Source organism: Aspergillus foveolatus (assembly GCF_047715535.1).
Source record: "Aspergillus foveolatus strain CBS 279.81 unplaced genomic scaffold BDW70scaffold_1, whole genome shotgun sequence".
Classification (NCBI taxonomy): domain Eukaryota; kingdom Fungi; phylum Ascomycota; class Eurotiomycetes; order Eurotiales; family Aspergillaceae; genus Aspergillus; species Aspergillus foveolatus.
Window position 1 is genome coordinate 193,193 of NW_027396065.1, and position 14,845 is coordinate 208,037.

Sequence of the window (14,845 nt, forward strand, 5' to 3'; positions counted from 1 at the left end):
CTAGAATGAGTTGGCGTTGTCATTCTCGGTGGATCCAGATGAGCACCAAAAAAAAATCTGCAGGTTCTTCTAGCTGAGAAACAGAATTACGAGCATTGGCATCCTTCTCGGCGATGCTAGTTTAGCGATGCTAGTTTCTGCGATACGGTCAAGGAAACCGGGCTTTGATTCCACCAAGAGGAACACACCATGTTGTACGCTAACTCTGGAGTTCGTTTCGTCTTTCCGATTCTGGTTTGCAAACACCCTAACCTTGATTTACTGAGATTGAACTCTAACGGCCATCGTCTATCTAGACATAGTCTGACGCCACTCCATCGACGATCTCCACACTTTTGGCGCAGACAGGGCCAATTGACACGTAAACGGACGGCCCCGAAGCTACAACGGTGATGACGGGTCACCTTGATATACATAGTTGATCATCTTATAGAGGGAATGTCAGGATTGTGTCGCCAGTGGCGACATGCATTTGCTCTTCTTACAGCTCATCTTGAAAGAAGATCGTTGCAGAAGGAGAAATGATAGATGGAAGCTGGAGATTAAACTCGAGGGTGATGAGGTCCTTTAAACCATTGGGACTATTCATTTTTACGGTAGGAACGGTGCATTTTGGAATTCTATTATCGATTTGTAAAGGAGACATGGATTAGAGCCATGTTTGCTCGGAAAATGTCCGTGCCTATGGGTACGCGGCGTGTCACCTGCTTGCTGTAGTACTTCTGGGGGAGATCAGACAGAGGACGTGAGATTTGCTTTTTTAGCTCCCGCAGTGAACATCGCTTATTCTCGATCAGGAAAGGCTGCCGTGGCGGAAGACGCGGAACGATATTCGATGGGGACTAATAAGCCAACATTTGATGGTGTTGGAGCCAAGTTGAACCTGCCCTGCCGAGCTCCCCATCTGCCGCCACTAACACTAACACTAACACTCGCCTCGTCAACAACTCGAGCCTGGGCTCTCAATGACAATACTTCTTCGAGGTACGTACATATGTCCAAATCAAGGATCGGTTCTCGAACTCGCTTGCTGCTCCTCGCTCCTAGGAGACTCGAGGTGGAGCAAGACTCCAGCCTGGTCAATACTGCGGGCCGACGTATCCTCTGCACATCTCGGCCGTGCCGGACGCCCCGCTCGACAAGGATTCTATTCCTAGCCTGTTTGAAATCCGGTTGGCGAACATCGCCGTCGGCGAACAATTCGGTTTCTTGTTCGCCTCAGCGAGATGGATCCTGCTGGGCTCTCTGCATCGAGGAACAAGGATATTGTTGGCGAACGAGTCTCGGCCTCTTGTCAGTTACGGCGTGAGTTTATCCACGGGCTACCAACGGGAGAGCGCTGACCAAAAAAGTTGACGTAAAACTTTTTTCAGAAGATGATCATGATTTGATCCTAGTCATATTTAGAAACTGTCAGAGCGCCTGAGCTCTTGGGGTAACCATCGCCTAGACTACCTGGTGGCTGCAGAAACGATCATTGCCGTATCCAGCTGGGGCCCGTCGGGTTTGCAATCCGGGATGATCATGCGCGTCTCTGAAGCATCAAGGCAAGAATAATCGATTGCTTGCCAATGGTCGTGCACTATTTCGAAATGAAGAGCAACTTCGCCTTGCCCCTGACATCAAGCCAGACTCAGAGCTACCATCAACAACCAAAGGCGGAAGACAGGAGCTGGTGAAGGAATCGAATCCCCCTTCCCCTCCTCCGCAAACGTTGACTACGCTGTATAGGTACTACCCAACTCTGACTTCATCCATCCATAACGTCCTCACAGACATTGGGAATCTGGAAGCGCTTCAATAACCTCCGATTCGCCCACCTCGGTGACAGCTTTAAGGTTACACAACATGTCTCCTCGTGTTGGTCGGCGATTTGCTCCCGTCACTCAAGGGTCACTCAAGGCTATGCGAGGGGTCAGGAGTTATTGCCACTGCGTAGGGCCAAGGATTGTATTCCGCGAAGCGCTAGATCAGGTCTCGACTGTAAGGCTCTAGAACAGAACCAATCAGGCAGCCTCAGGCGGCAGAGGCCGAAAGCTGATGCCTCAGTCACGGCAAAAGTAGAGTGACTTGGAGTCGGCTACTCAGCTGCCAAAAGGATCGCGTTTTTTCTCTCCTTATGGCGAGGTCAGATATACGAAGTAACCAACGTTTTTACGATTGGTTACGTTCGCGATCACACATCCACATATGGGCTAGATTGGGTAACTTCTGATACTTCCCTAGGTGGGCAGCGCCCTATCAGGTACACGGGCATGTACTATAGTTCGTCCAGACACCTTCTCTCTTGAAAGTATGCTCAGCGAAAACGTGGGTCCCTTCGCAGGATATCCCCTAAGTTGATAAATGCCCCATTGGGACGCCAAAAAAGAAAAACAAAGCAGCAAATATAGATCTAACTTGGCAAGACCTAGGCGAGGCCTCCAGAAGTCCAAGAAAGTTCTGCCGCTATAAGGTGACATCTTATGCCTTCAGTAACATACATACCTTTCAAGGTTCTCATGGGAGGCTGCTGTAGAAGGCAGTGATGGCGTTCCAGTCCACCTCTTTGTGCCAGCAGGCGGACAATTCACTACATCCAGTTCGTTCCTCATGTCGAGGGGGATTCGATTTCTCCCTTCTCTTCGAAGAAGTGATCCTAGGTGTTTTGCCTCTAGCGATCATAGCAATAATCCTGCCATGGCGAATACGGCATCTTTTCCAGAAGTCTCGCAGAGTGGTGCCTTCTGCCTTGGAGTACGCGAAATTGGTGAGTTCGAACTCATTACAAGATCGTAACTCTGAAATCCATTCACTCATCAGGTTGTAAACCGAGCAGTCTACCTGGATCTGCTTAGGAATTGTGCAGTTGGGCTTAACGACACAATGGGCACGCCCGTCAGTCTTAGCCTCGCGGACCGATGCCTCTGTTGCTGTCAACGCCGTCTTGACCTCCGCCTTCTTCCTACTTAGCCTCCTCTCGTACGCTGAACACAACTTCTCTACCCCACCATCCTTCCTTCTCAATGTCTACCTTTTTATCACTCTTCTTTTCGACATAGCAAAAGCGAGGACGCTTTGGCTCTGGCAGATTGGAGGGACTAGCCAGATAATTGCGATCTTGACATCTGTTACTGTTGGCCTCAAACTCTTCCTACTCTTTCTCGAATCCTCCGACAAAAGATCGATACTGCGCGATGAATACAAGGCCTATCCACCGGAAGCAACGGGGGGAATATTCAACAGAATGTTTTTCTGGTGGTTGAATCCGTTATTCCGGCAGGGTCTGTCGCAGTCTCTCGCGGTCGAAGATCTTTTCGTTCTCGACAAGCAACTATCCTCGAAGCACTTACACTTGGCTCTGGAAGCAGCTTGGAATCAGGGTACCTACGGCACCTGATGGATAGCTTCCTAGTCTTGTGCTAATGAGTTCTAGTTTCCTTGAAAGAGCCAAATACCCTCTTTGTCTGTACGATGAGAACATTCAAATGGCAGATTTGCGCAGCCGTTCCCTATCGAGCTTTTCTTGTCGCTCTGAACTTTTGTCAACCTCTGCTGTTACATAGATCCCTATCGTTTACGGTGGAGCCAGTCAACGGTACAACGAATAACGTCGGTTACGGACTGATTGGGGCATACATTCTCGTATATATTGGATTGGGAGTGAGTGTGCGAGCTCTACTGCATCTGGACGATACTGACAGTATGGCTTTAGGTTACAATGGGACAGCAGCAGCATCTGACTTACCGCGCAATAACAATGGTCAGAGGAGCCATCGTATCAATGGTTTACAGAAAGGCGTGTACATTAAATCTCAAAGACGCCGATCCCGCTGAATCAATTACCCTCATGAGCGCAGATATTGAACGGATTGTTCAGGGCTGGCAAACCATGCACGAGATGTGGGCGAATATCGCAGAAATAGCATTGGCTGTTTTCCTTTTAGAAAGGGAACTAGGCGTTGCTTGCGTGGTCCCTGTAGGAGTAACAATTGGTAGGTTGTGACCCTCAGTCCACGTTACGACTCCTCAGCACCTCGCTAACCATATGTCTTCACAATGATAGTGGCTTTGATGGGATGCTCAGTCTGTATGCCTTTGGTGGCAGCAAGGCAAGCTATGTGGCTTGAAGCTATTGAAAGACGTATTTCTGCAACCTCGTCAATGCTAGGCTCCATGAAAGGAATCAAGATGCTTGGACTTCAGTCTTTTCTTATGAGATTCGTTCACAATATGCGGATAGATGAGCTGAAAATCTCGAAGAGATTCAGGAAGCTTTTGGTTTGGAATATGGCTTTCGGTTAGTCACTACATTATAGGCTTGTGTTCAAGACTGACCACTTCTAACGTAGCCTGGATAACTCGACTTTTCGGGCCAATGGCCGCATTTGGAGCCTTCGTAGGTATTGCGCATAAACGAGGTCAAGACTCTGCGCTGGATACTTCAACTGTTTACACCGCACTGTCGCTTTTCTCTCTTCTAGCAGATCCACTCATGTCGCTTGTTATGGCTATGATGGCTTTCGCTGGATCTGTTGGCTCATTTTCAAGGATCCAAGCCTTCCTCGAGAAGGAAAGTCATGTCGACCCAAGGGACAAAGTCCTAACGCACCCTTTCAATCCTCTGAAATTGTCCAAACAGCTCGCCTTTGTTGCACAGTCTGAGGTAGCGGTCAGCGAGTCAGGCTCTTCACAGTTCTCTAAAGGCTCAGCATCCTCTCTTTTACATCATATAATCACAGTTCAACATGGCTCGTTTGGATGGAACACCGAAGAAGAACCGTCTGTGAAGAACGTATCTATAGCCGTCCCATCAGGGACTTTGACAATCCTGGTTGGGCCATCCGGCTGTGGGAAATCAACGCTGCTTAAAGCCATCCTGGGAGAAGTTCCCCGTCAGGATGGGTTTATTCACATAGCGACGAAGAGCGTCGCGTACTGTGATCAGTCGCCTTGGCATATGAACGCGTCAATCCGAGAATGTATTGTTGCTATGTCTGCCTTCGACAAAGCATGGTACACGTCCGTCATAAATGCCTGCGCGTTAACTCAGGACTTTGAGCAACTGCCCTGTGGCGACGAGACCATCATTGGGAGCAAAGGCATTTCCCTGAGTGGAGGCCAAAGTCAGCGGATTGTAAGTCCCGGTTATCCATCGTGTTTCCCAGGCTCGACGCATTCTGACTTGTCTAGGCAATTGCAAGAGCAGTATACGCAAGGAGAGAGCTGGTGATCTTCGACGACGTTTTCAGCAGTCTCGATGCCGAGACAGAAAATCATATATTCCATCACTTGCTAGGAGACCACGGCCTCCTGCGTTCGCTGAATGCGACGATATTATTCGCCTCCTCCTCCGGTAAGCCTCGTCTCCATAATATATGCATCACGTTCTGACAATAAGATCAACAGTCAAGCGAGTCCCTTTTGCAGACCATATCATTGTCCTTGACAAACATGGATATGTTGCCGAACAAGGTAGCTTCTCTTCTCTCAATGCAGCCGGAGGGTATATTTCGAGTTTTGCGTTGAACCGAGCTAGTGTGGACACCAAAATAAGCACAATGCACAAAAATGAACCATCTAACTTCACGGCATACCCAACTCAGAGGGCTTCTGATCTAGAGTTGGAGAGCTATAGGGGAGATGGCGACATGTCGATCTACTTATACTATATACAATCTGTTGGATGGCTTCCAACAGTGGCTTTTGCAGTGGCAATTACTGGCTTCGTATTCTGCATATCATTTCCCAGTAAGTTTGTTGTTAATTACACAAGTTCCTGTACTAACTTTATTGGGTCAGGTATCTGGGTGAAGTGGTGGGCGAGCTCCAACGAAACCAATCCAGGCAAGCACACAGGATACTATTTAGGGGTGTACGCGATGCTTGGAGGAGTTGGGATGCTCTGTATTGTTGCAGGTACCTGGTTTGTAACCGTAACCCTAACTAAATGCCCAAGAATGCGATGGCTAATAGTATAATGAAACAGGCAAATGATTCTCAGAATGGTACCGAAGTCTGGGGAGGTGTTTCACAGAAAACTTCTGAGCACGGTCTTAAGGTGACTTACTCTTTATAAGTCACAAGCAGTGTGCTAATAGAGACAGTGCCCCTATGCAATACTTTTCCGTGACAGATAGTGGCTCAATCTTGAACAGATTCAGCCAAGACTTGCAGCTCATCGACATGGAACTCCCAGTAGCGGTGATAAACACATTTGCCAGTAAGCTGCTTTTCAGCAGATCTCATTACTCAAGCTAACATGCTCATATAGTTCTCGTTCTTTGTATCTTCTCAATGATTTTTATGGGCATCGCCTCAAAATACGCCGCAATCTCCTTCCCCATCGTTCTCTTAGTCATCTACGCCATTCAGAAAGTATACCTTCGAACCTCGAGACAGTTACGATTCCTAGACCTCGAGGCAAAAGCACCACTTTATTCGCACTTTACAGACTCACTCAGCGGCTTAGCCAGTCTACGAGCATTTGGCTGGCAGCAGGCACTACAGGAAAAGCAGTATCAGCTTCTTGATCGCTCTCAACGGCCGTTCTATCTTCTCTATGCCGTCCAACGCTGGCTCACACTCACACTAGATCTCGTAGTTGCTGGGATTGCCGTATTACTCGTTATCCTGGTGGTCACGCTACGGGGACAAATAAGTGCCGGCTATGTCGGAGTTGCATTGCTGAATGTCATCATGTTCAGCCAGAGCATCAAGCTGCTCGTAACTTTCTGGACTAATCTTGAGACACACATAGGTTCAATACAGCGCGTCAGGTCATACACGGAGACTGTCCAATCGGAGGAACTACCTGCAGAGCGCGATCCAGTGCCGCCGGACTGGCCGGCCGAGGGGAGTATCGAGTTCAAGTCTCTGGCCGCAGGATACAGGTGTGTTGATGAAAGGTGTAAGCATCGAAGACTACCACACCACTGACCAAGCCACAGAGAATCTGAACCTATTCTCAAGGATATAACCTTATCCATACAAGCAGGTGAAAAGATAGGTATCTGCGGCAGAACAGGAAGGTAAGTCAGTCTTCAACAACCATCAAGTGACACGCTGTTAACCATGCACTCTATGAAGCGGGAAAACCTCCCTAATAATGACTCTCTTTCGAATGATCGACATTCACAGCGGGAAGATCATCATTGACGGTCTCGACCTCACTAGACTTCCTCGTGAAGAGATTCGCGCCCGCCTGAACGGCGTCTCCCAGAGCCCCCTCCTTATCAAAGGAAGCGTGCGGCTAAACGCCAACCCAACAGCTACCACCAGTATTGGGACAAACACAGCATCTGACAATGCGATTCTCGGTGCACTAAAGTCTGTCAACCTTCATACTAAAGTCATTGAAAACGGCGGACTAGACGCCGACATCGACGACCTGCATCTCTCGCAAGGTCAGAAGCAGCTCTTCTGCTTGGCTAGGGCAATTCTCCGGCCGGGGAATATCCTTGTTTTGGACGAGGCCACCAGCAAGTACGTTCTGCGTTTATTCCCTTGCTTCTTTAGCATGATACTAAGAATACTTCTCTCCAGCATTGATTCCAAGACAGACGAGATCATGCAGCGCGTCATCCGCGAAAAATTCAGCTTTCATACCGTCCTGACTGTTGCTCACAAGCTCGAGTCTATTCTCGACTATGATAAAGTCATTGTCCTTGAGGATGGACGGATTATCGAGGCTGGGGTCCCGTATGACCTTCTTGCCCAGGAGAACTCACATTTTAGTAGGCTGTATCATGCTGGATTGCATTCGGATGGGCGTGAGGATGAAAGGTGAAAGTGCTGAACCCCTGTGATAGATTCCAGTCCAACGTCGTGGTTCGTCGTTGCGATAGGGCTATTGTTGACTTTTCTGGTACACGTTTCTCTTCACCCTGGCTGAGTGCGTTATATTATCATTGGCTACTTGATCTTCTAATCTTGTTAGACGAAGCTGTATTAGGTATAAAGACACGTGATGTTTTCCTCATAATCATGTACTATGTCTTGTATATAAGCTTACTTTGCCCCAACTCTTCCTGCCTACAGTTACCTGGACACTATTTCGTCAAAGCATACCCGCGGTAACGTGGTTATATATCAGGTTGAAGGATGCGTACATGATTGCATCTACCTAATCAGCTAATCGGTGGTACGCATCAACATGTTCTTTGATCTTTCTGCATATGTTCGGTCATGACGGGCTATCTGCCCTCCATGGATGAAACCAATCTAGTTTCCCATGTCTTGCTTCTTCCCACGTGGCATCATTCTTGTAAGAAGGCATCTACTACACCGCAGTGCACTTGCTCACCTACGTGTATTGAAGGAAGCACGCAGTCGCGTCCAGGCTGCCTCGATATCCACCGGAACCTCTACATGAGAGATAAAGTTCCGTCCCCTCGGCCCATACCCATCCTCATCATCTCTCAGTCTTGGGATTTCTCCCAGAATTAGGGAGATAAACCGTTCAAGCGGCCATAACCCCACTTCCGACATCGCATAGCGCAGGTTTCCCTCTGGTTCCTCCGACCTTTCCACCTGCGGAACAAAGAGCGGACAACTTAAAAACAAAGGCATCTCTGACCGCTCCTCGTAGACTTTCTGGAACGACGCTACGGTCCGCCGCATCATCGTGGGGTCCTGAATAAGAACACACCTACGGAGATTTTGCAATCCCGCATCGTCCAGCACTTTGCGACTAAACAGGGCATTTTCCCCACAGTTGGTGGACCGGTCCTCGATCAGGATACGACACCCTTGACTTGTAATGACAGCTCGATCAAAGGAGGTATCTAGAATACGCTCTAGGACCCAGGCCTCGGGCAGATGTTGGATGTCGTTGCTAATGGGGGAGAAGCGGCTGTGTTGGGCCACTGCTTCATATATATATTGAGTCGAATGGCCAATACCGCCACATAGGACCAAGGCTTTCGTGAGGAATGGGTTTTCTTGAAGGGCATAGAAGAGAGTCTCTGCCTGATGAAGGATCATGGAGGCACAGATAACGATGCAGTCGGCTGGAGGGATTGATGATAGATCTTCGAGCTGGAGCTGCGGGTGACTCAGATACGCTGCCAGCAGATTTATATCGGCAACTGTCTCCGTGCTGACGGCGTGCATAACTTTGTTCAACCACGATTAAAATGTGAGCAATTTGAGATACTCATGCCAGATGGGCAATGCCAGGATGGTTTTTCGTGAGGATTGTTGCCAGTACAAAAAAAGTAAGCTCAAGGCTCTTCCAAGGTCGCAACAGGGCAGTGGGAAAAGCTACTAATTATACAGTGGCCCGGGAAGCGCCATCTCGTATTGCGGAAGAAGGGTGAAGGTCCCGAAATCAACACCGCCCTATCGTTTTGGGTACGCCTGGTCACCTCCTTTTTCGTCTTTACTGTTAAATCTCGAGCACTGGAATTATACTCTCCGAAAATTTTATTTATCTCAGGAACTTAGTATATATCTTAAATATAATAAAATTGTTACAAGTAAAGGGCGTGTGGTTTAGGGGTATAACGCTCCATTCGCATTGGAGAGGTCCCGGGTTCGATTCCCGGCGTGTCCACAAAAATTTTCTCTTTCTTTTTTTTTGGCACTCTTTGCTGGCGATTATCGCATGGCTAGCTACTCCCACTCTGCATGGCTCCGGACATGTCCTTGTAGAGCTGACAGCACGAAGTTTCCAAAATCAATAGGCCCCGCAGAGCGAATCGCTCACGGTTATGTACCCGGTAAAATTATTTTTCAACTATTATGGGTGAGCATGCAAGCACGATTCATGCCGTTTGCTTCGCTTTCTGCACATCGTCAGATGCGAATGCGCGTGTCGCTACGACCGGAGCTTGATATTTCAGTACTGCTACTAGCAAGTATAGAGCCAAGAATCTCATTAAGTAATTCATAGCTGGGCGCTTGGTTTAGTGGTATAACGCTCCATTTGCATTGGAGAGGTCTGGGGTTCGATTCCCCAAGTGTCCATTTTTTTTCTTTTTGGGCCCCGCTCTTGTCACCTCAAATTCAAACTGATTTATTGATTCAAGAACATTTTCCGCAACGTGAACCAGATGGACACCATCAATAATGTCTGAATAACTCCACCATGCCTGGTGTTATAAGCAATTCAGGCTAGTGCTATCGCAGAGGCACTGCATCGCAGCCAACGAAACCCAGCCAGAGTTATCATCGTATTCCCTCCGTCTTTGTTGGAGACAAAGGGTTGCGGATTAACGTAATTCGTCCGTCCATATGATCCATGTAACGTGTCCAGGACATTCGTTAATCAGAGGCGTTCAATGCAAATCCACAACAAGGGCAAGCACATTGATTAGCCCTAATCACTTCTCCATGCATACTGAATAGAAGCGTTAAGGTTCTTTGCGAACTTCCTCATCTATATTTGAATCGGGCCCTCTTACACACGAAGCTGGAAGTTGACTGACCTTGGATAGTAGATAATGGAGAAAAATACCATACAAGATGCAGAAAAAAGGGGGAAAAGCAAACAAACACAGCCCTAGCCTGACCGACGGACCCCTGGAAACGTGAAATGAAAATAAACCAAATAAATCATTGACACACAACGCGACTCGAGCCGGAATGCGAGCTCAAACCCAGCCCAGCTCAGGCAAGCGGCATTGTATCAACATTATCCGCCACATTCCTTTCAAGATCGAAACCAACACCATCATCGAGACCAAACTCCCAATCTCCGCGTTCAATCCTGCTCACTCGATCTAACTCCAATTGGTATTCGCGACGCAAGTGATCGAGAGTGACTATGACTCGTCGTCGAGGCCCTTGCGCGGGTGAAGTGGGCGGCGGCAACGAAACAGATGGTTTATTGGATAAGAATCTTAGATTTGAGATTGAGCCGTGGCGTGCGGTTGGTACATCTGCATCATCCACGAAGACGTTTTCGTCGTCGTCTTCGGGTCCAGCGGCTGCTTTCAAGCTGGCGCTGCTGTGAGCTGTGAGTGAGCGAGCCTCTTTTTTTTCGACAAGGATGTAAGCCTCGCTTTTGTCGACGCAAGCGAGGAGGTTGATGAGTGATAAAAGCTCGTGTCTGATTTCGTTGCTCTCGGGGTCATCTTCTTCGAGAATGTTGTGGAGGGGATCCCCTGCTTTGGCTTTGGAGAGGAGGTGGTGGGTGGATGTGTCTCTGGCCTGGCGGAGGCGTTCGACGTTGTGGTAGGCGACTTCGGCAGCTCCACGGTAGTCTCCGCGCTTGATACGGTAGGCTTGGAGGATTCTTTGGTAATCCACCGTGCCTTCGGTCCATCTGGTTTTGGTGTCGAAAGGAGTAGTTGAGGGCTGTTTCTGGGCAAGTGAGACCAGAATCTCGTCCACGTGAGAGGCGAGGTTAGGGATTAGAGTGGTTGGGAAAGCGAGGATCTGCTCGAGCCCAGCGCTACCTGAACCTGAAGCAGCCAGGATGCTGGTGATGAGGGAATTCAAAGCGGACTTCTGTAGTGCGGAGTCCTTGTACCGGGAGAGAGCGGAATATGCCTGGTCGAATTGACAGGTCTGCAACGAAGCATAAAACAGGCGCGAGAGGAGGTCATTCTTCAATCGGGCGACCTCTATGTCCTGCTCGCTGCCGTGTTCACTCGCGAGAGCTTGCAATGCTAGGCTAGCAAACTCTGAAACATGAGAAAATGCCCGCACCTGCTCAAATATTGATAGCACATGCTGGAAATACTTTGGAAGTCCATTATGGAAACAGTCCACAGAGACAACATCGAGGAGTGTCGAGGACATCTCGTGCAGATTGCCCAGCGGTTTCCCACAAGCTAAGCACGGTCAGCACCAGAGCGTCAATAGGAGTCGAAGTTACTTACAGAGAAGGTAGGCGGCTTTTCTAAAATACAAGGCTGCTGTATCAAGCTCAGACATGGCCACGTAGAGGCGACCTTTTACATAAGTCGACCAGGATGTACTTGGTTGAAAGCGTAGGAAGTCCCAAGCGAGATCGATGTTCCCCTTGGCTATCAAGTCGCACTGTATGTATACCAGGGCATTGGGGTACGCCACTTCACCTGGACGACTCACCCATGATAGCACATCTTGGATGCCGAGAGTCAAAATATAGCTCTGGGGAAGGCCAATGGCCTGGCGAGGTTTGATGTCCGTCGCGAACAAATCCTCTAAGATGGTTGTAATCCTTGCACCCTTGTCGCTTGATGGTAGCTGCGTTAAAGAAAAGGATGGATTCAGGAAGTCCTCTGCTGCCTTTGAGAATTTGTCGGTCTCTTTCCGCATATTTGAGCTTAGCCACAGCATCATCTCGTACTCTCGGAGCAAAGTGACCAATTCAACAAACAGTTCGACTGCATCGAAGGTGGACCCTTTATCCTGCTCCACCTCGGCGTCAATGAACACAACAAGTACCAAGAGATCGATCAGAATCTGGCGCGTAAACTGAATCGTCTCCTGGACGCCGTTCACGGTAACCTTTACCCCGAAATGCGTAGGGAGAAGGTCAGAGTCTTTCCCGGGAAACCCAAGGGGGACGGTCCCAAATATCTTGAAGAAAATATCGCTAGATAGCATATAAATGTTGAGCTTCTCATTCATCTCGGAAATTAAGTCGTTATAAATCTGGTTAGAAATCTGCTCTGAGAAATCGCACCGGTCACGGAAGACGTCCATCCTATCTTGGACAGAAGATGAGGGTTCCGCGAAGATCTCCGCCTCGATGGCGCTCTGACAAGCTGCATCGAGTTCAGCTGAGAATCTCTTCCTGAAATTGGAAGCAACCGTCATGAGGTGTGAAGCTTCCTCATACAAGTCACCAAGCTCTGATTCCAGGTTTCGATGCCTCCATCGATCCGCGATTTTGGGTCCTTCGCTCTGAAGCACGGGTCCTGGATTGTGTAGAAGGAGTTCTGTTGAGCTGCATTCCCGTACAACTGCACAGCTATCTGAAAGAAGCACCCAGGGAGTCTCGTAATACGCATCATATGATAGGGTGAGAGGCTCAAATCTCCTTTTATTCAGGTCATCCGCAATCTGCCAGAATTGCCGCCACTTAGAATCTGTATCTGAACGATACCGTGAGAAATCCATGTCGTCATCTTCGAATTTCCGCAGAGACACTGTAGCTGCGAATGTAGAGCATAAACGTTCTACAAGAGGGGCGCTCTTTTTTGATGTGCTCGAGGAAGACAGCGGCTTGAGGGCTTCCTGGTAAATCGTTAAGGAAGTCTCGAGTACTTCTGTTGGAAATCTGTTTGGCTGTAGAAGAAATTTCAACCACTTCTCGGTCGGATCAACGACATCGGAGGTTGGTAAAGGTGGCGGAAGCTCTTGTCGTCGGGTATCGGAAGCGGCAGTGGTCCAGTTGTTCGCCCAATCCGAAACTAGCGATTCAAAGTTGAAGTGAAGAGTGTATAGTTGATAGAGACCGCTATTCCTCCATAGTACCCAAAGCTCCATGCGCTTTCCTTCCTCCGCCGGCTTGACCTGGAAGTCGGCAATGCTCCAAAACATATTTCCCGTTGAATCAGGATCCAAAGGCCTCAAAGTCGCGGCGGGAAAAAGGTCTTCAATTTCTAAAGGCGTGGTAAGACCCCCTTTGATGGCCCAGAACTTGAAACATCCATCTTCAAAGGGCGAATAAGTCACAGCGTAGTAGCGGTATTCGCCGTCCAGGGCCCTCTCAACATTGAATACGCGGATAAACGAAGACTCGGCGGGGTTCAACGAGTACGTTAGGGAATTCTGCTGTATCTCGCGACCGAGTAGATCCTTAGTTGCCACCAATTTATTCGTAGCGAGATTCCAGATCTTCAGTGTGTGATTCAGGCAGACTGCAAAAACGTATGTCTGATCGGATGTCGTGGCGACCGCATTTGCTACATTTGTGTCGAGAGTGCGCCCGCCATATTTGATAGAAGTTTGGGCATTCCACCTGACCAGCCCTCGAAGAGAAGCACCCCAAGTTCTCTCGTCCAGGGTAAGCGGAGACCAATTTGAACCTGAAAATGCAACGCGTTAGCTGCCTACTGCCGCAAATCTGGCACCAACTCAAAACATACCATCGTCAGCGGCCCTCCGGGTCAATCGTAAGAGCGCACCACTGTCGAGGGAGATGAACAGCTCCAGCGGGCTGCTCGCATGTAATCTATGCGGATGCGAAAAAGCCAACGGTGCCGGGATATAAGATTTGCACCAGTCCGAGATTTTTTGGTCTATTGACGCTGGTTTCCGGAAGAATTCTGGTCGCAAAGCCAAGGTGTGCAACTCCTTGGAGGCCGTGATCACAAACAAATTCAACACATCGTGGTCTTCCAAGTCGGCCAGAGCTACGCCCGATGGCAGAATCTTTTCCTGGAAGTCCAATCGCAGCGTGATATTATATTCATGGTTCTCGATGCCACTCTTTGTCAAATCCACACATTGTATTTCTAAAACCTTGCTTTCATTGACGACCCTCCAGAGAAATGCTCGCGGGTAAACGTTGCGTTTGCGGAAATACACAGCCCCCTGCGTCGCGATGTATCGTCTTGCGAACTCATCCTCATCTTTCGCGATCGGTTCGACGAGATCTGTGAGGGAGGAGATTGTGAATCGCGCCCGGTTCTGCGAGCTTGTTTGTGTTGGAATCGGAATGTTGACGATGGTGCTCGGCGAGTACGGCCGGAGGTCGACCTGGGTATCTTTGTAAATCTTTGCCATGTCGAATGGCAGCAGACCAGCTTGCACAATAATCAATGTTCAGTTCAGTTCCCCATAGCCCAAAACGAAGAAAGGTGAGAGTTTGACAGCTCGACAGAGTTGAAGGGCAGAAAGCTAAGTTGAAGCTCTTCCGCAACTCAAAAAGCAAAATCTTGGCATCCAAGCATCCACCGCCTACTTACATGCGACAAGTCTAGGA

General features: G+C 48.8%; 3 protein-coding genes and 2 non-coding genes across 5 annotated transcripts; 3 read left to right on the top strand and 2 right to left on the bottom strand.

Annotated features, from left to right (window-relative positions):
• Window positions 1-2,592: 2,592 nt before the first annotated feature.
• On the top strand, window positions 2,593-8,034 carry abcB (putative ABC multidrug transporter; the record flags this gene model as incomplete). The annotated part of the gene is made up of 15 exons (XM_073741754.1): window positions 2,593-2,749; window positions 2,838-3,362; window positions 3,416-3,642; window positions 3,695-3,974; window positions 4,046-4,279; window positions 4,332-5,116; window positions 5,173-5,335; window positions 5,389-5,730; window positions 5,782-5,915; window positions 5,969-6,040; window positions 6,070-6,202; window positions 6,254-6,872; window positions 6,930-7,010; window positions 7,069-7,464; window positions 7,525-8,034. The coding sequence occupies 15 exons, from the start codon at window positions 2,593-2,595 to the stop codon at window positions 7,766-7,768; spliced, it is 4,392 nt and encodes a 1,463-aa protein (XP_073600978.1). The 3' UTR covers window positions 7,769-8,034.
• BDW70DRAFT_1028 (YdcF family protein) lies at window positions 8,025-9,237 on the bottom strand. Its single transcript, XM_073734324.1, has one exon. The coding sequence runs from the start codon at window positions 9,091-9,093 to the stop codon at window positions 8,281-8,283; it is 813 nt and encodes a 270-aa protein (XP_073600979.1). The 5' UTR covers window positions 9,094-9,237; the 3' UTR covers window positions 8,025-8,280.
• A 226-nt stretch (window positions 9,238-9,463) lies between these two features.
• BDW70DRAFT_t1 lies at window positions 9,464-9,535 on the top strand. Its single transcript has one exon. It is a non-coding gene; the product is annotated as a tRNA-Ala (tRNA).
• Window positions 9,536-9,876: 341 nt separating this feature from the next.
• BDW70DRAFT_t2 lies at window positions 9,877-9,948 on the top strand. The gene has a single exon. It is a non-coding gene; the product is annotated as a tRNA-Ala (tRNA).
• A 306-nt stretch (window positions 9,949-10,254) lies between these two features.
• Window positions 10,255-14,726, bottom strand: BDW70DRAFT_125514 (nucleoporin Nup120/160). Its single transcript, XM_073734887.1, has 3 exons — window positions 14,007-14,726; window positions 11,808-13,946; window positions 10,255-11,759 (listed from the first exon to the last, which is right to left on the bottom strand). The coding sequence occupies exons 1-3, from the start codon at window positions 14,644-14,646 to the stop codon at window positions 10,591-10,593; spliced, it is 3,948 nt and encodes a 1,315-aa protein (XP_073600980.1). The 5' UTR covers window positions 14,647-14,726; the 3' UTR covers window positions 10,255-10,590.
• Between the last annotated feature and the right edge of the window lie 119 nt (window positions 14,727-14,845).

Excerpts from the sequence above, each read along its gene's own strand:
- BDW70DRAFT_125514 (XM_073734887.1), bottom strand. The coding sequence starts at position 14,646 with ATGGCAAAGATTTACAAAGATACCCAGGTCGACCTCCGGCCGTACTCG. Across the intron at positions 13,947-14,006 it reads CCGGAGGGCCGCTGACGATG|GTTCAAATTGGTCTCCGCTT; the intron begins GTATGTTTTGAG and ends TTGCATTTTCAG. Across the intron at positions 11,760-11,807 it reads AAAAGCCGCCTACCTTCTCT|CTTGTGGGAAACCGCTGGGC; the intron begins GTAAGTAACTTC and ends GACCGTGCTTAG.
- BDW70DRAFT_1028 (XM_073734324.1), bottom strand. The coding sequence starts at position 9,093 with ATGCACGCCGTCAGCACGGAGACAGTTGCCGATATAAATCTGCTGGCA.